Below are 19,400 nucleotides of genomic sequence, written 5' to 3'. Positions count from 1 at the left end.
TTTTTGTATCACTTAGGCTCTATTTGAGCTTTGTTTCATGACAGCAGTTCAGAATTAAGATTCCATTATTTATTAGCTAGAAAGAAGGATGGGAAACAGCACATCTCATGTGTTTAGCTTGGAAATCTGTGGCAGTTGAGGAAGTGGCTGAACATTATGGATGTAAAATACTCATGGAAGTCTCCAGGAAATGCTGGATGTTTTGCAATAAAATAAATATTTGGAAGATCTGACAAGACATCAATCATATGAAGACACCCTGAAAGCACCATTTTATCTGGCATTGTAGATATTAAAACTAATTTAGGACAGCCTTCCAATGTAGTTGGTATGGTGTAGTTAGCCTGGAGAAACCAAGTATGAAGGGGTTTCAGGAACTAAGAATTGTAAACTTCAATGAACATGATCTCAGTATTTTAAATTCTTCATTTAGGAGATGATTCAGAGCTGTGTAGGAATAACCCAACACAAACAGTGGACACTGAGGATGTGCCTGAGAATGTTCTTCCCAGTAGAGAAGCCTTTGCCATAAGGGATGCTCCATCTTCCTCCCTGGGAGAGGAAAAACTCCAACTTTACAGAAGGCTGGGAAACCTCTGCTCACTGCATTCCTCAGTAGGGGAAAATATCCATGCAGGAAAACTTTATCATGTGTAAAACAAAGGACCTCCAAATTCAGCAGGATTCATTGTGTTCCTGTGTTCAGGCAAGTTCTTTAAACTAGAATTATTCAGCAGGCACGAAATTATGACCAGCAGGGTCAGTCTGTCAGGTCAGACACTTGCTTTGTGTATTTAAGTACATTTGCTGTCATCCTAAATGTGCTAAAAATCTTTGTGTTCTCCAGTAGTGACTGCTGAAGTCTGACTGGTTGAGGAATTTTAATCTGGTGTAAATACTCCCCTGTGCAGGTAATCTGGTTTTATTACTTCTAACACCAAAATCAGCATTGCATTTGAAGGAATAAATTACAAAACAAGGAGAAGTCTAGAAAGTAATTACTGTGAATATGGTAGTGAATTCTTGAGCTGCCACTTCACTATGGGGTTTGGTTGGTTTGGTTTTGTTTTGTTTTTTTGGTTACTTTGGGTTGTGCTTTATAAAACATGTTTATAGGCTATGTCAGCGATGTTCTTTCTCAGTTGCTGTTGCAAAGACTATTTTCCTAGTTTATCACAAAATGCCAGATTTGCTCAGCATGTAATTTAATCTTATGCTTGGAAGCATCCACATTACTTGGTTATCATGAAGTTATTCTTTAATAAAAATGTATGCTTTGTGATCTATATTTTATTAATGTGGTGAGTCAGTTTATCGATTGTTGCAGATGCCATGAATGTATAATTTGTCACAGTTATTGGTTGCCTGTCAGCAGTTCACAGCCACACAGTGTTCCTGGCTCTTGGGGCACCTTAGGAAAAAACCTCTCTTGATCTGCAAAAGAAAATTTCTCCTGTAAATTATCATCAGACTTGGGTTGGTATTGGGTTTATCACTTCACAGAGTGTGTTACCCTGCGTTAGCCAAACTCTGTGAATAAATTCACAACGTGGCCTGCTCAGGCAAGGGCTTTGAGCAAACACAATTTAGTGATTTTAAATGCTGGGGCTGAGGAAGAAGGAGCACAGCATCAGAAATGGGAGGTGCAGGCTTTGGGCTTTGTCACTGTTTTAGTTTGCTCGGAACTGAGGAATTATTGGGGTCACCAAACTGCAAAAACAGAAGAAAATTCTGAGTCATTTTTATCTCCCTGTTCTGCAGCAGATAGTTTTCTGCTGTAACATAAAGCAGTCATGAGCTTTGTTGATTGAAAAGTTTATTTTCAAGAACAAATGTTAACAAATTTGATTTTTTTAAAAAGGGCTGTTTATTCCCTATATTTTAGCAAAGCAGGTATTTATACCCACAATTGTTTGACTTGAATAAGAAAACTTTGCTAAGAATTTCGCAGTGGTGATACAGATGAAGCAGCTTTGCATGCTGGAGTGGAGCTGTGTGGTGGAAACATCTGCTGGTTTCGTTTTGTTATTTTTAAAGGCTGGTTCTGCATCCTGGGAGCTTGTTGAAGTCATGCACAGAGCTTGTGTGCCATGCCCAAACCAGCTCTGATTTTGGCTTGACCGGTTCTAGTGGCTTCTATCCCCTCATCTTTTTGGGTTCTCTAAAATATCAATGTCTGGTGCCTCCCGCCATCGGTGGTGATTTGGGCAAGAGCATCCTTCCACACAGAGCAGAACAACTTCCCTGGGGGCTCCCCCGGCTTTTGGTGTCTATAATTAATGTACAGTGGGGGGAGTACATCAAAAATCCGGGAAAAGACCCTGCCTAAAATAAGAAGGGCAGAGGGAAGTTAAACGAGGGGAGCGAGAGAGAGGAGAGAAATAAGAAAGAAAAACAAGGGGGAAAAAAGGGTGGGGAAAACCAAGGCGGGGTGGGGAAGGAAAAGCCAGAGGAAAAAGGGAGGAAAGAATTAATCGCGGGTGGGGAAGGAAAAGCCGGAGGAAAAAGGGAGGAAAAGAATTAATCGCGGGGGGCGGGCGAGGAGCGCCCAGAGCCGCTCCCCGCCCCCGCCGCTCCCGGCCGCCGCCGCCTAATGAGCTGCGCTCTGATTGGCCGGGCGCCGGCGGCGGGCGGCCGCCATTGGCTGCGGCCGCGGCGCTCTCCGCCCCCATTGGTCCGCCCGCCTGCCCCGTATTTCCAGCAGCGGCGGCGGCGGCGGCGGATTCCGGTGCGGAGCCGGCGGCGGGCGGGATGCAAGGTGGGCGTGAGGGCGACGCGCGGGGCGAGGGCGGCGCGGCTGGGTGGGGGCATGGATGGATCCCTGCTCGCTCGGTGCGCTGCCCCATCGCTGCGCACCGTCCTGAGCCACCATGGTTGATTCTTCCTTTCATTTGTTTAATTTTTTTTTTATTTTTCCAATAATTATTTTTGCGCCGCACCCCCGGCGGCCGCTGGGCGGGGGCCGCGCCGGGGGCAGCGCCGGCCGCGTCCCGGCCGCTGCTCGGGGGCCGCGGCTCTCTGTGGCTGCCGGGGGCAGCGGCAGAGTTTCCCCGGGAGGGGAGGGGAGGGGATGGGATGGATCGGGGGCCGCGCTCTCCCCGGTGCCTCCGGCAGCCCCGGCGCGGAGCGGGTGCGGGGCCCTGCCGCCCGTCCCGGCGCTGCCGCGAACTTGGCGGGCGCGGAGTTGGCGCTGCGGTGCCCCCGGCTGGGAAATGGAGCTTTGGCGTGCGGAATTGCGGAAAGTCAATGGCAATCGGCTGGGGGGGTTGGCACGTCCCGGAGGGAACGCCGGCATTCTTCCCATAAGTTGTTTCTGCGGATTTGCCAAATATTCAATACCTCCCCTTCGCTTAATTGGAAATCGATGTGGTTAGGTGCGGTTATCTGAACGCGCTTCGGTTTGAGTTTAAAATAACAAATATGAAGTTAAATACTCTCTATTTTTATCTTGCCTTGTAAATCTCTTATACGTTTAATGGACGAATTTAGCTCTGTTATTTTGCAACATATCTCCTTTTTCATGATCTCTTTTACAACCAACTGTATTTATTGTATTTCTTCTGTATATTTAACATCTTATAAAAACCACATCCACGTTTTTAAGTTCTGAGTTTCCTGGTGGTTTTCGTGGCAAAAGTTATTTCTGACGGAGATACGTTTTCAGAGAGAGAAATCTGCTGACAGATTTTGCAACTTTTTTCTCTGTGGCATTTTTCTCTGCATAAGGCTGCAGTTACGACTGGGTTCTGTCATTTCTGTGCCATCTAGTAGTTAGCTGGGAATTTAAATACTCTCTGAGCATCCCCAGCTGGAGATGGTACTGGAAGCTGTAGTATATTTGTACAACCATTTCTGTGATGTGTGAGAAGTGGAGAATTTGGATAGAAATAATTGATTATGGCCATTCAGCAATCAGTGCTCGAATGGTTCTTTCAACTGAAATTGCTGCTGAATCTTTAAGGTGCCTTATATAGAATTTGGGTTAAAATCAATGGTTCTGACCGTGTAGTCAGTGAGATCTACACCTGCACGTGTGATTAACCCCTTGCTGTGCATTGCGGAGGCAGCAGGATGCTTGTGGGGCCAGCTCTGTTGCTAGGCCTAAAAACTTAATTTTTTTGTTGCTAGCCTGAAGCTGTGAGAATCAATACAGGTTTTTACATGGAGTGATGGAAGAATTTCAGCCTGGCCCTACCCAGGAGCAGCCCCAGCCCCTCTGGGGTGAGGGAAGTGGCCAGAGGAGCTGCACTGCCCCAGACTGGAGTGTCCCAGCTCCTGCCCGAGCACCCACGGGCGCACAGACATCCTGACTGCCAGCAGGCACCGGGACAGGGCGTGCTTTTGGGGAAAAGGATAATGAACGGGAACAGCACCTGTTCACCACTGGGGATTTGTCATCTCCCAGGGAAAAGCTGTGCACCTGCAGTTCTGTGATCACCTACCCAAATCGTCTGAAATGAGCAACGCCCAGGGAGTTTAACATGAATTTATCAGTGTGTTATAATGAGGTGACTGTGATTACTTGAGTAGGTGACAAGGTCAGAGAGTATATATATAAATTGTAATTATTATGATTAAATAAATGCTGTTTATACAAGTGATCTGTACTTTTAAAATGAAGCCAGCAACAGTTCAGCTATTGCTGTTTGAAAGTAGAACTACCCATGTGTACGTTTTATGGCACTTTGATTTTGTTACATAATGGCATGCATAATTTTCATGCATTATATAAACTTCTTTCAGAGCATCCTGAGAAAACAGACAAAATAAGGTCTAGGTCTGTTTGATACCTAGTGAGGCTTTTTTAGCCTAAGTAGCAAATTCTGGTTTCTAATGCTGTGTAAACAAAGTGCAGCCAGGCTGGCGGCGTTGCCTGCTTGTGGTGGGAACAGGAGTATGAGAGATGATGTGAGCACTGCAGAGCTGAGTTACCTGCACGCCTCCTGCCTGCCTGCTCACCCAGCAGGTGAGGGGAGCAGCTGAAGGCTTTCCTTTCCCTTTGGCACAGTGCTGGCTTGCTTTTTGGTACCAGGTAGAGATCTTGTGACCCCATGGGGCCGCAGAAAACCTTGTTGTTTCTTACTCTAGATGTTGCTAAGGGTAGACTTAATATCCAAAGGAGATACATGTTACTAAAAACCATATTTTCCAAGTATGAATAGATAATAAACTCTTAATAAATTTAAAAAAAAGTCAGATTAGAGAAAGTGAAATCCTGTTAGTTGTTTTTTGGGGGTTATATTTTTTCCTAATTTTATGAATTTGTCAAGCATAGATTACTGGACGTTTGGCACCAATAATATGGAAAACCATTCATTCATTACAAAAGAGTGTCTGAATTTCTTGTTTTACCTACTTGTGGGTCTGAAACAATCAAAGTTTTAGCAGGTGCTGCCTAGTTGTTTTGTAGCTGGTTTTTGTTTGCTTTTTTCCTTTTACTGTGACCCTGATGAATGGAGAGGGAACATTCTCTTGGTGAAATGTGAGGGATTCTTGAGTCTTCATGGTGGCAGTTTCTGTCTTATAGTGATGTGACTTATGGTAGCACTTTTCCCTGATGGCAGCAATGTTTATTTCAGAAGTGTAATTTTCATATTTAAACACATGCAGCGCTAGATTGGAAAACTTTTAACGACAATTGCATGGCATGTTTGTTTGTAAATGGTTATGTTGAATGACGGGAGAAAAATTAATTTGTACTTTTTAAAGATCTGTGATTTTTATATCTGTTATTTAACAGAGCTGTAATGTTATCACTGAGTGCTGCCAGTTGGGTATAAAGTGCAATGTGTAACATTTCCTGGTAGTGGAGTTGCTCTAAGTGGAGAAATAATTTAAGCAGTACAAGGAATTTTATAGCCCTCTTGTCACAATTAACTGTTTTGATGAAATAGGAATTTCCACACCATCCGCCTTGCGGGACCGGAGCCCTCGCTTCCCACGGCAGCAGCAGCAGCAGCAGCAGCATCCTGCCCGGAGCCTGGAGCCCGGAGCGGGGCAGCACGGCCCGGAGCCCGCCTGCTGCCCGGCCGGCGCGGGGCTGCTTCCCTGCCGGCCTCTCCCTGGGCAGGCACTGCCGCTGCTGGGGCCGGGCAGCCTTTGGCTCCCCCTTCCCTGCCGGCCTCTCCCTGGGCAGGCGCTGCCGCTGCTGGGGCCGGGCAGCCTTTGGCTCCCCCTTCCCTGCCGGCCTCTCCCTGGGCAGGCGCTGCCGCTGCTGGGGCCGGGCAGCCTTTGGCCGCGGGCAGCTCCCTGGCCCGCAGCCCTGCTCAGCCCCTGCTCAGCCCCTGCTCAGCCCCTGCTCAGCCCCTGCTCAGCCCCTGCTCAGCCCCCGCTCAGCCCCTGCTCAGCCCCTGCTCAGCCCCCGCTTCCTGGGCACAGCGCTCGCTGTGCGTGTGGGGCTGTCGTGGGTGTGCTCTGGGGTCTGCCATTCACTGCTGGAATTGATTCTGGAGGGAGCGGCGCTCTCTACCCTGAAACTGCAGGTGAGGACTTGCGGTGGGGTGGGGAATCCAGCTGGACCAAGCAATGGTTGTCTCCTCGAGACCATTCTGCTCTACATCCCTGTAGTGGTCACCACCTTACCAGAGGGGAAGAGCTGGCATTTTGTGGTCGCTCCTATCAAATCTGGCTCTTCATGGACCACTGTGTCTCTTACTGTTTTATTTTCCTGCACCGTGGGATGGAGGGTGCTTCTCGCCGCTGCTGGCTAAGCTCAGAAATGGTCATTAATGCCTGCTTGCTACGATTTTTGTGTGCGTCCTAGGAAAAGCAGGTTCACAGGAGGGTAGAGTAGCTTCAGGAACACTGATGCTCCTGCTTGGTAAGGGCTGGCTTGGGAGGAGACATCAGGATGTGCTTTTGGAAAGATGCAGTTCCTGTCATGGACCAACTTAGGGCGCAATGAAAAATGGGCACAGCGATGAGAGACTGTGGATAAATGTTGCAAATAATTCTGTAGCACTTCTCCCCCTTTTCATACACGGCCTATATTGACCAGTAACCATTCCAGGCTGCTGCTACCCCTCAGGAAAGAAACTGTGCAAAGGTGAGGTCTCAGCCTGGCACAGCAGGATGGGCGGTATTCAGTTCACAGAAATGGCTCTGAAACATTGACCCTAAGTGCTGTTGGCACAACATCCTGCACATTTCGAGGCACCTTATTAAGAAATGAGTCCTCAAGCTAGAGGTTGTACAACTTGGGGAGTCTGGTGTGTTCTCTTGGGCTGTGTAAGAGATCTCAGTGCTCAATGCTATTTTTGCTGTCACTCAGGGCAGAATAGTCGAGGTCGCTCATCAAGCAAGCTGTGGTGTTGGGAAGGCAGCAGCAGAATGTGCCGTGTGCTACCTTTGCATCCATGTTTTAGGAGATGGAGTAAAAATAGTTCCGAGTGTCATATCTTGGTGAAACCATCCAGCAAAACCTCCTGATTCTTGCACAGATATTTAGTTCAGCCTTCTGCTGCTGCTGCTACCTGAGTATTTGCTTCTAATTGATCTCTTAATCAATAATTACAAATTATTACAATTGCTCAGTCAGAGTGAAAAATTGTGTAACAGGTTGCTGTTATAGTGGAGATCAATCATGTTACCTTAGAGCTAGTTTAATGGTGAAGGAAAGAGCCAGGACTAGTTAATTGTCTCTTCTTTGAGTTATCCTTCTATAAAATGGGGATCATCATCATTATAAAAGGTGCTTTAGGACTCACTAAATATCTTTGAAGCACTTAGGAATCATAGTTAAAAAAATAATTGCCTAGTGAATTTACTTAATAAAATGTAAAAATAAAAGATGTAGAATATATTAGGCTTCATAATAATTTAAATAGATGTATATAGTTTATTTACCTTGTCAATGAGAACTAACAACCATTGAAAGCAAATAGGTCTTTAGGAAAACTATAGTGGGAAAATGAGATTATTTAAATTAAGGTTTCCAGTTCACTAGCTTAAATGACTTTTACATTTATGATTTAGGCTCTGATTTAAATCATACTTTGTACTGTTAGTATTTAAAATTTATCATCAACATTGAAGCTGTGAACACAAAAGACGTTTTTGGCAAGATTTGCGGAATGCAATGTCAATATATTTCTCTGGAATACTAAAAATTTAGAAAACACAAACTTTCCCTTGACACTTATGACTTTTGATATATGGAGGAAAAAGAAAAACCTTAAAAAGACAAGCTCAAAGGGTTGTTTTTAGTGAACACTCCAATGGGTGCCTGTTCCAATGGCCTGGAAGGGGCCAGGGGCTGAGTGGAGGTACTGCAGGCTCTGGCTCTGTGCTCATTGGTCTTTGTGGAAGGGAAGGAATATTTACAAAGACTTTCTTGAATAAATAACATCAATCCCTTCATCAGATATGAAAGGACTGGTAATGCTTGCTGTTGTTTTTGTTGATTAAGAGAAGTACCAAGGAAAATAGTTTTGCATTACCAGCAGAAATACTACCGAGTGGAAAGGACTGCCTAGAGCTCTTTATTCATTTATTGTTCTGCTGAGCAATTAGAGGAACAAAATATCTTTACATCCTTCTTACACTTGACAGATTGGCATTTGTTTTTCTCTCTGTTTAAGAACCCCAAACAGCCAACAAGCTGAGATTTTCTTCAGTCAGGGAGGAAGTTTAGAGCAGAAGTTTGCAGAATTTGTGACTCTTGTGCTAGCACAGCTGGGACAGCCAGGGGAAGGTGTGGGCTGCAGGTGGAGGTTGCAGGAAGCGTTGCAGGGCTGTAAATCCTCACCCATGGCTCCCAGCAGTTCCCAGGGGCGCTGGGGCAGCCGCAGGTGATGCTCGGGTGGTGCCCTGAGAACAGCGTGCGTGCTCTTACCTCCCTTGCTGCGTCTCCTTTGGACGCTCAGAGGGGTGGACTGCTCACTCCTTTCACCCATGTGTGCCCAAGCTTTTTCAGAGTTAAATGCCTTTGAAATCAGGAGCAGAAATGAGTCCGTACTCTGGGCATGGACTCACTAGCCCTACACTTGCCTTTAGGAAATGTTGTAAACAGGGATCGGATTTGCATTTGTTATGAAATGGTAATTTCAGCTTTAAATAATGATGCTTTAAATTGTGATTTGCATTTGTATCTTTGAGGAGTAAATACCAGATTGCATTTGTAGTTTTGTACCTTCCTTTTTTCATTCGTCCTCAGAATATCTTAGGGTAGAATAACCTCTGAGTTCTTACTGCGGTTTATTGGCAGCTCAATAATTTTGAAATCCAAGCTCAATAATCATATTTCCTACCCTCTCAAAAAATAAAAAGGAAAGAAATCCATTACTTGCTGATTTGTTCAAAATGTTGTTTGGCTCGTTTTGTGTGTACCCACTTAAGTGACCAGAATGTCAATGGAGGCTTTGTTTAAATGTTTTTCTTTATTTTTTTCCTTCCAATCCCACCCACACATACACCTGTTCATCTAAGTCTTTTGGGCCAGATATCAGTTTATTTGGTTGGGCTTTATGGATTTTTTTCCCTCCTGCTCCATTCAGTTAACTGCTTGCTGTCAGTTCTGGCACATCCCCTCGTTTTCTGTAAGTTGCCCATGGAAAAAAGGCTGGTTTCCAAAGGCAAAGAGGTAATCTGGCTGGGAGTCGGATTAACTGGTGCAGTAGCTCATGATAAACATCTGTTGCAATACTCCCAGATGAGAACATCGCTTTCAAAACTATTTACTGCACATTTTGAACTGCTCACTTTACTTGGAGTTTTACTTTTTCCCCCTCCAATTACTAAATTCTTTTGAAAGGACATAGATCCATAGAGTCCATCTCGGAGCCTGTGTTTATTTAATGCTAGAGCCAAGGAAATGGGGTTGTTGAGTTCCTGTTCAGTGCTGGAGCCCTGAATATCTCAGAGTGGAGCACAGAAGTGTGTGCATTCCTCAGTGAAATGCACTGCAGAGCAGCCCTGGGAGTGCTGCTGTGTGTGTCCGTGCTCTCCCTGGGCTGGACCCTGTGCATGTTTCCTTTGCTCTGAATCTGGCAAGATAAGGCTGCTGGGGAGTGGAGTTGGGCTTGGATCTGAAACCCAAGGCTGGCTATGTGGTTGGGAGGGTTTGGCCAACTGGGCTTGGGACTTTGCCATTGAGGAAACCTTCTGCTGTTAGTTTGGAATGTTTTTAAAAGTGTGTTTCTTTGTTTTATGCATTTTTTAAAAAAGTTTTTAATTCTAGATTGAATGGATGAAATGATGACAGTTTGTGCTGCAGCTGGTTTTTGAAGTTAGGGCTGCCAGCAGCCACTCATGCTGTAGCTGAGGATCAGCAAACACAGCAAGCTTTGGTAGGTTTTCCCAAAACATCAACAGCCTTCTCCCCCACCCCACCCAAACCACAAAACCAAACCATTCTTGGTGTCTCTGGGAAAATAACGCTGGAAAACAGTATGGAGTACCTCAAATGGTGAGTGCTTTCCAACAAATCGTTTTTCTTTCTTATGTTAATAAGGATGATGCTCTTAACTTAATCATGTTCAAAGTAGTTTCACTCATATTTCTCAGAAGCTGAAAAGTATTTGGTGCTGAATTTCATATCTAAGTGTTTCCTATCACAATCAAAGAAATCATCTGTGTACTTTACATATGTGTTAATCTTTACCAGAATTAACTCTCTTTGCATAACAGTAACAAACATGGACAAGTAAAGGGGATTTCCAAATACCAAAGTTACTTGTGGCAAAATACAAGAGTCTGTAACTTTATTTCTTGCTGATTTTCTTAGGTCTGGCAGACCCCATGTTGTTTTAGCAATAAATCTGTAAGAACAGCTGTTCTGATTCAGAGCAAGCACTTACAGTTCAATATCCTGTCTCTGATGGTGATCAGCAGGTATCTAGGGAAGCATACAAGAGCAGTGATAAAGTGGTGGAATCTAAGGTGAGGTTTCTTAGTTTACCAGTTTAATGGTGGCATCAGGATTTTCAGAATCTGCTTTCTAATCATAATGCTGAAATGACAGGTGTGAGACACTTAACAGCCTCAGCTTTCTCTTAAAGACTCTGGTGGTGATAGGATGATAAAAAAAAGGAAAGAACCCTGAAAAGCAATGGATAGTATGTAAGAGAGAGAGAAATAATGGGATAAGCTGGGAAAAGGCAAAAAAGGGACTATTACTGAATAGTGTAAAGAAATGACAAAAATGGGTGGCTTGTTGCCCTCCTGCACTGGAGCTTACGAAGACCTTGTCCTGGTGGGCTCAGCCATCACCTGCATCACATCATTGGGGCATGGGGGAGAGAGGCAAAACCAGGACACACAGAAATAGTTGGCCTGAGCCTGCTTCAAGGCAAGAAAGACAGCAGAGGGCAGACAAATTAGGTGTGGGAGAAGAAACACGTGGGAAAGGGGAGCGTGATGATGGGAGTGTCCAAGAAACCTGTAGAAACTGAATTATTCTCTGTCTCCGAATATCTGTCCATTCAAATTGATGAATAAGAAATGTTGTCTGTGTAGAAAATTTGTTTTCCAGGTTTGTACTGACACCCTTGGAGCATTGCTGTATTTTTCCCAGGCTTCAAGACACCCAGGTTTTATTTTTAGTGCTATGAACCTGTTCCAGCTTGCTGCAGTCATTACTACTAAGACCATCTAAATAGCAACTCAAAAAAGCTATTAAAGCAATGTAAATAGTAATAAATTGTTTTGGCTTTGTGTGGGTTAAAAGGTACACTTAGGAGGGACTTGGTTTTGGGTCAGGTTTTTTAATGCTCTAGAGCAAAAGCGTGACAAGCCTTACTTACATCACTGCTGAGCAGAGGTGATGCTGCTGTACTTTAAATAAAAGACATGAGGGCGTTGTGACTGGGGTATTCACTGCAACAGTCACTTAAAAGAAGATTTTTAAGGGAAGCTTTTACAAAGGTGTGTGGAAAACTGTTATTGACTATCTAAAGCAAATTCAAGAATAATATCCAGGAGGTGTTGCAGTGGGCGAGGAGGTGTTAAAGCAAAGTGCTCACCAAAGTAAGTCACGCTGCAAGCTAGGATCAAACCTGACAAATCCAGGGTTTATTGTATGTAGCAGGATGAAGAGAAGAGGATGCATTTGAGTACAAAAGGGCAAAACCCATCCTGAATTTAAGCACAGTTTACATAATCCTGTGAGCAAGGAGGGGAGTTGGTACAAGCAGCAAAAGGGGCTGCTGCTGGTACCTTCCAGAAGGGACAGCTTCATCTGTGGGTGCAGACCCGGCAGAGGAGATTGGTTCATCAGCTCATAGACAAGGTGGGTACAAGATTAAATAAAACCCCATACTGGTCTTTAATGAGTTGATATTTTCATAATTAAATGAATAATTAAATTAATTAATAATTAAATAAATTAACAATAGTGGTGGTATTGTGTGTATATGATATTAGAACAGAGTTTCCCATAATTAAAGGAAAATAGTGCAGGAGCAGCTTCCCCAGTATGGGAACAGGAGGGACTAGGAGTCTGTGATTCAGGATTCAGCTTCATTTACCTTTTTAAGAGGATTGTAGGAAATGGATCTTTCCTCAGTTCCCAAGAACTGAAAAAGCTTTTCCCAGCCTGGCATTCTCAGATCCAAGGAGTCTGGGGCAGGTTTTCTCCAATATGTGCTGTGGAAGATGCTTTGATTTGCACCCTGTTACTGTTGCAGCTGTGGACAGGAGAACCACAGGAGTGAATTGTGCTTTCTCTTTTTGCCAGAGAATTTCACCTTTCCCACTGATTATCCATGCTCCTGAAGAACCTGAGTATTCATTTGCTTTCTGTTAGCAAATAATTTTAAATGCAACTTCCACAGTTACTACTCTCAGTAGGAAAATAGGAGCTCTAACAAGGCATATATAAAATAAGATTTTCCAAAATCTAATAATCTGGGTTATGCTTGTTGCCCTTACTATGCAGCTTTTTATTAAAAGGTTTATAAAGGTAAGATGTCAACACTGACTTTTCCCTCCCATTGCAGCAGTGTTTCTTGTGTGTTTGAGATGCTGTATAACCACCTTAGAATAAACAAACATTCTCCAGCATCAGCCTGGATGCATTTTTACAGCACACTCAGGAATTTTTTATGGATGGTTTTGTATTTTCTCTTCTGTTACATACCTCCAGGTGTGCCTACCAGATCCTTTCTAAGCATCCCAGTGATTTCATTGGCATGCACAAAGAGACGTCTCCATTATATACTGAACATAAAAAAGAATTTATTATTGAATTTCAGCCTTCACTTAAAAATGTTTGGTTGTCCTATATCCGTACAGGATTGACTTAACTTTCAAAAGGAGATTCCTCAGAATCAGGGAGGAATCTGATGGCACATTTGCACATCAGTTTACAGTGACTTTTTTACACTCAGATTTTATTTAACTTGTTTAATTCTGTTGTGGTTTCTTTACTAAACAGGAGTAACCTTACAGTTCTGTTTCACAAATGCCTCATTATGCTGAGCTGTTAATAGTTCTGTTAGTATTGTTAAAGTATTAACAGTAGAATAATAATTGCTCTGCTGTAATTGTATTGAGGCTAAAAAAGCATTCTCATAGAATATTAATGAGAGCCTGTTTCGAGGTATGAATTACTGTTCTTAGGACAGAAAATAAACAAAAAGAAAGTACTATCCTGGAAGAACATAATAATAAAAATCAATTTGGCTTCACTTTAGTCTTGAACTCCCTTGCTCCTCCTCTCCTGGCCCCGTTTGTGTTTCCTGTGGGTCCCAGGGATCTGCTCTGCACCACATCTGCTCTGGTACCTCGGCATCGCAGGGGCCTGGCAGACTTTTAACCATGAATTTTCTTTTTTTTCTGTTTATCTCAGCCTTAAATTACTTTAACCTTATTTAGTCTTAAAAACTGTGACTGTGGAGCTAATATTTTATGCAGCATGGAGAGGAACTGGAAGTGCTTTTCATTGCTATGCAAAAGGCAGCTGGGGAATAGCGCAGAATTAACGGCAGGGACTTGTGCTCTTGAGAGTGTGAGCAGTAGTTTATTTTCATTTCTGTCATTAAATATCTTATTACCATCTATTTGTTTTTTCTTTCCTCTCCCCTGCAGTGCAAAAAAGAAAAAGAAAGGGGTGATTACTAGAAGGTAGGAATTGTACAAATGCTGGAAAATACCTTAAATCAGCGACCTTCAGCTGACCTCTGCCACTGCTGGTGTGAGCCCAGCCTGTATTTCTTTTCATAGCTAAGTTAGGACCTCTGCCATCTTTTTCCTTTTATCAAATCTTACTCAATTTCATATCAGGTTTCTGATTTAAAAGCAAAATCCAAATATAGGAATAATTAAAAGAATGATCTCTTGTAAATCTGAAGAGGGCGTATCAAGACATAATAGAACACGAGTGTTTCCTGGGACTTGCTTGACCATTAAAAATTTGCAGTTTATGTTGCATAAGACAATTTTCTGACTGGTTTTGGTAGCAGTTATTTGTAAGTAGGCAACTGAGCTGCTGTTGCAACACTTGGCTTTTCCCAGACCCATTGACCTGAATGAAAAAGACAATGCAAACTTTAGCTTATTGTTTGTTTTCTGAGATTTGAAAGGGGCTTCAATTTATATTCTAAAGCATGTAATTTCTTTTTTCAGTCTCATGTACCAGCTCCTTGTCATCCTTCATTCTCCCTCGTCTGACATCAGTTTCTCTCTTGTCCATTTAAAACTGAAACTTGAAAAACTGCAGTTTTATACTTTATATTATTCTTCTACCCCGGAGCTGTTTTTAGTGTCTTTATTGCAAGTAGACAGATGGTGATATTTGGTTTCCTGTCAGTTTTAATGAATATAGATAGGAGTGATAAGAACATTTGCTTCGTTTAGCAAACTTCCTTTTCTGGCTTTTAATTAATGAAGTGCTGGCTGGTGTGCCGCTGCCTTTGTATGTGCTACAGTAAAATCTTTTATACAGCCCAACTCATAGTGTCGGCTAATGAAGAAAAAGAGGATGAAAATAACTTTTTTCTCCCAAGATCCTTTAAAGTTTGTTTACCCAGGCTTGGAGCACTGCAGGCATCAGCCATGGAGCTGCTCGGACGAGCTGCTGTAGCAGCATCCTTTGTTGCTGCAGATTTTGGTAATATTCTGTTTTGATACCAAGAACCCAAAGGAAGTGGTCTGTGTTTGGTGTTCACTTAACCTTGGGTGAAGTTCAACTCAGTCTGGGAGCAATTTGTTTCTCATGCAATTTCTTAAATAGAATATGGTCCAGAGCAGAAATTTGGTAAAATTAAAAAAAAAACCAAAACAAACAACCTTTGCTTTGCAACCTTTTCTTCCCCCTGCAGTTTGTTCTCCCTTGGAGAGAACCAAAACATTAATATGTAACATTGACTTTTCTTTTTTTTTTTTTCAAATAGTTTGATTTCTGTGTTAGCTTAGCACAGGCATTATTTTAGATTCTTGTAAACTATTTTAGAGTCCATTATTTTTAAGATCTTTCTCCAATGTTTAACACTAAGAGGTTTTCCTTTCTTTTTGTGTATATTGGAGTTTTAATACTGAGGGGGGGTCACTCCTTGTAGGTGAAGTTGTTTAAATAATTTCTGCTTTGCCCTAACAGTTTGAGTTCTTTAATGGTGAAAGTAACCCTTTCTGTGTGTGTGAAACATTGCAGTGGGTAAAGTCTGAATCCTGGCTGTGGATTTAAAATCTCTGCTTCAGCTTTGTAGCTCTAACAGTTCAAGATCTCACTCGATGGAGAGGAGTGGAATGAAGGACCAGAAGGTGATCTTTGGGAACATTATTTTCTGAAGCATATGATTATTGCTAATTCTGATTTTAAACCTGTTGTGTCTTAATATTCCTGTTTCCTGAGTTAAAAAATGGACTAGATTTTGTACTTTTTTGTGGACTTTTGTTTTGCTGTAGCCTTATAAGGGTAGGATTTGGTTCCCTGGTGGAAATCTGTTCGGAGGAAAAAAATCTTGGTTTATTTTAGCAGAGCTGTTTTAAAATACTCCAACAAGCCTGGCAGGAGGCAGAAATAGTTGTTATTTTATATTATTTCTTAGGCCTTTCTGAAAACGTCACAAAGTGCAAACCCTGTTCCTATGGAAAGCTCTTCTCCCAGTGAAAGATACCTCCATTGTAAATGAGTTAAAACCAAACAAGTTGTTTTCTCTGATGCATTTGGTGGAGGCAAATAATCAGGTGTGTGTGTAGTACGTGTATTGCATGGGTGGTATCAGCTCTGCAAACAAACGGTGACTGAGGTTTGAGGGCATCCTTCCTGCCTTCCCAGAGGTCACACGGAAGGGAACAAACCCATGGAAGGACATCTCAAGAGCAGTTTATATTTAAATAATCCCTGCGTTCCCTGTTGGTGGGTGTGCAGTTCTGGGTGGCTGTGTTGGTTTGAGGTGGGTGATGAGGAGGGATGTGTGAGCCAGTTCAGGGGACAGGGATCTCTGTGGGCAGCTGCAGCTCAGACCTGGGCACAGACACATCCAGTTCAGGGATCTCTCTGGGCAGCTGCAGCTCAGACCTGAGCACAGACACATCCAGTTCAGGGATCTCTGTGGGCAGCTGCAGCTCAGACCTGAGCACAGACACATCCAGTTCAGGGATCTCTGTGGGCAGCTGCAGCTCAGACCTGAGCACAGACACATCCAGTTCAGGGATCTCTGTGGGCAGCTGCAGCTCAGACCTGAGCACAGACACATCCAGTTCAGGGGACAGGGATCTCTCTGGGCAGCTGCAGCTCAGACCTGAGCACAGACACATCCAGTTCAGGGATCTCTGTGGGCAGCTGCAGCTCAGACCTGGGCACAGACACATCCAGTTCAGGGGACAGGGATCTCTCTGGGCAGCTGCAGCTCGGTGTGTTCTGCTTCAGGAGCTGAGCACGGACACATCCAGTTCAGGGATCTCTGTGGGCAGCTGCAGCTCAGACCTGGGCACAGACACATCCAGTTCAGGGATCTCTCTGGGCAGCTGCAGCTCAGACCTGAGCACAGACACATCCAGTTCAGGGGACAGGGATCTCTGTGGGCAGCTCCAGCTCAGACCTGGGCACAGACACATCCAGTTCAGGGATCTCTGTGGGCAGCTGCAGCTCAGACCTGGGCACAGACACATCCAGTTCAGGGATCTCTCTGGGCAGCTGCAGCTCAGACCTGAGCACAGACACATCCAGTTCAGGGATCTCTGTGGGCAGCTGCAGCTCAGACCTGAGCACAGACACATCCAGTTCAGGGGACAGGGATCTCTGTGGGCAGCTGCAGCTCAGACCTGGGCACAGACACATCCAGTTCAGGATGCTGTCTCTCTGGGCAGCTGCAGCTCGGTGCCTCCTGCTTCAGGAGCTGAGCACAGCTCACCTTCTGTGGGAGCAGCCCAGGCATGCTCATGTGCTCTGGTTCTACCATGAGGGTCCTTTCTTCTGAACCAGAAATCAGCCCTGCTGCAGACAGCAGTGCCCAATACCAGGGCCGGTTTTAAGCTATTTAAGCTATTTTCTGTGCAGAAATAAATGTAAGCAGAAAATGCATGGTGGTGCCTCCTAATGTGCAGGCAAGAACATTTGAACATTGTTAGTTGCAAGATTAAGGTTGTGCTTTCATCTCTTTCTGGTTCCTTGCCATCCTTCAGGAAACAGAACTGCGTGTCTTCTCTCTTACAATAAAAGAATGCTTTCTGATGCCTCTGAGCTGGTGCTCCTTGCTGTATTTGACATAGGTATTTGTGAATTTTATATGAAATCCAGACTTGAATTAATGGGAAAAATACACACATTTAATTCAGACTGAATAAAACATTCTCCCTCTGGAAAGAGCCCATAGCCTGTATGTGTGGGGTTTATTTTTTCTTTAGCATTTGCTTCTTATTCTCCAAATAATTGTAGTTGCATGTTCTCCTTTTCAATATTTGCCAAAATCTCCAGCAGTTCTTATTCTCTCATATCTCGTTCAGTCATGAGCCAGAAGGAAGGAAAGTCATCTGGAAAAGAAAACCCACAGGGCTTCATTCCCTTCCCACGCCCCATCATTTTCTCTCCACATATTTGAAGATGTGAAGCAGTTTAGATCAGCATTCTCCATCGTTCCTTTTTCCTAACGCAATTCCTCTTCTTGCAGAGAGAAACAAAAGGAAGATACAGAAGAGAAGTTGAAGAAGAAAGGAAAGACAGAGGAAAAAATAGTGGAGAAAATCAGAACAGAGTTGGCTTTTCTAAAAGGAGGTGTCCAGGAAGCAAAATGAGCAGCTTCCCTCTTTTTTTTTCCCCTGTTTTTAGCCCATCCCAGATACTGCAATTCTGAGATAAGTGGGTCAGGCAAAAGGACATAATTAATAGTGATTTCACAGTTGCTGTGGGTACAGGAGAGCATAGTGGGAAGAATGGATTCAAGGAGGTGTTGGCAGGCTCTCAGTGGAAAGCTCCCAGCTGAGCCCCAGGTTGCCATGCCCATCTTGTGCCGTAAGACTGTGGGCTGTGCCAGCCAGGTGGGAGCTGCATCAGAGTGGGAGTGGAGCAGATGGATGCTCCTCTGGGTGCTCTGGTGGATGGAGTGCAGCACATCTCAAGTGCCCTGAATTTAGTATGGGACAGGATGCATTTGTGAGAGCAGCTGGGGAAAGGATGGGTCCAACCTTTGTGAAGCATTGTGGGGAGACAAAGAGCTCAGTGCCCTGACCGGGGGCATAATGGAGCGTAATGTTTTTCTGTCAGACATTCTGAGTTTATTACTAAGGAACATTTCTTGTTTCCCACATCACCTCCAGTTTCTGTTACCTTGCAGTGCTTTGTTTCCTCTGCTTGGTGGTCATGCAGCATCAGCAGGGCTTGTGTGGGATGTGCTGCACATGGTCCAAGGACAGCATTCTGTGCATTTCTGATGAGAGATTACCTTGGGTTTAACCTCTGGAGAAAAGGAGAGAGCACATGCAGCAAGTTACAGTTTGAGGGTGCTGCTGCAGAGAAATTCTTCAGACAGATGTAGTGGCATTGCTGTCATGGGAGATGGAAGGACAAACCACTTGTGTTGTTCATATCTGCTTTCTGCAAAGTGTAATTTTATTTGCTTTTCTTTTCCTGATGGAGCCAAGTTGCTGTGCCCTGGTCAGGGGATGGTGCCATGATTTTGGATGCTCTTAAAGCCCTGATGGGTCTTTGTGAATTCTGGTGCCCCATCTGCTCTTGGACAGGAGGGAACCCTTGGATTAACATTCCCAACAGTCTCTGTGCTTGGATTACACATGCCCAACACCACCTGCTTGTGCTGTCACCAGAGCCTGCAAGAAAAGCTTTTCTCTTGAGGAGGAAATGCCTGAACAGGAGCTTTTTACATCCCTATGACACATTCAACTCAGCCACTTTGGAAATGTAGCTGGGAGCAGCATGTCCTGGCTGCTCATGAAGATTCTCTTCATCCAGCTGTGGCCTGTCAGGGCCAGCTGTTGGGACATCACTGACCTGCATCCCTTGCTGG

General features: G+C 44.1%; 1 protein-coding gene across 3 annotated transcripts in view; it reads left to right on the top strand.

Moving 5' to 3' along the window:
• The window catches only part of CTBP1 (C-terminal binding protein 1), a 186,890-nt gene that overhangs the window by 30,274 nt on the left and 137,216 nt on the right, over nt 1–19,400 (top strand). The window contains exon 1 of one of the 3 annotated variants that reach the window (XM_058803024.1): nt 2,719–2,758. The exons of the other annotated variants lie outside the window; for them this stretch is intronic. Coding sequence (XP_058659007.1) covers nt 2,752–2,758 — 7 coding nt within the window. The 5' untranslated portion in view covers nt 2,719–2,751. Of the gene's footprint in view, nt 1–2,718; nt 2,759–19,400 lie in introns of those variants that run through there. 3 annotated transcript variants of the gene reach the window in all.

Source organism: Ammospiza caudacuta, chromosome 4, assembly GCF_027887145.1.
Source record: "Ammospiza caudacuta isolate bAmmCau1 chromosome 4, bAmmCau1.pri, whole genome shotgun sequence".
Lineage (NCBI taxonomy): Eukaryota > Metazoa > Chordata > Aves > Passeriformes > Passerellidae > Ammospiza > Ammospiza caudacuta.
Note: the sequence above shows the minus strand (reverse complement) of the source record. Positions and strands in the feature narration are given on the sequence as shown.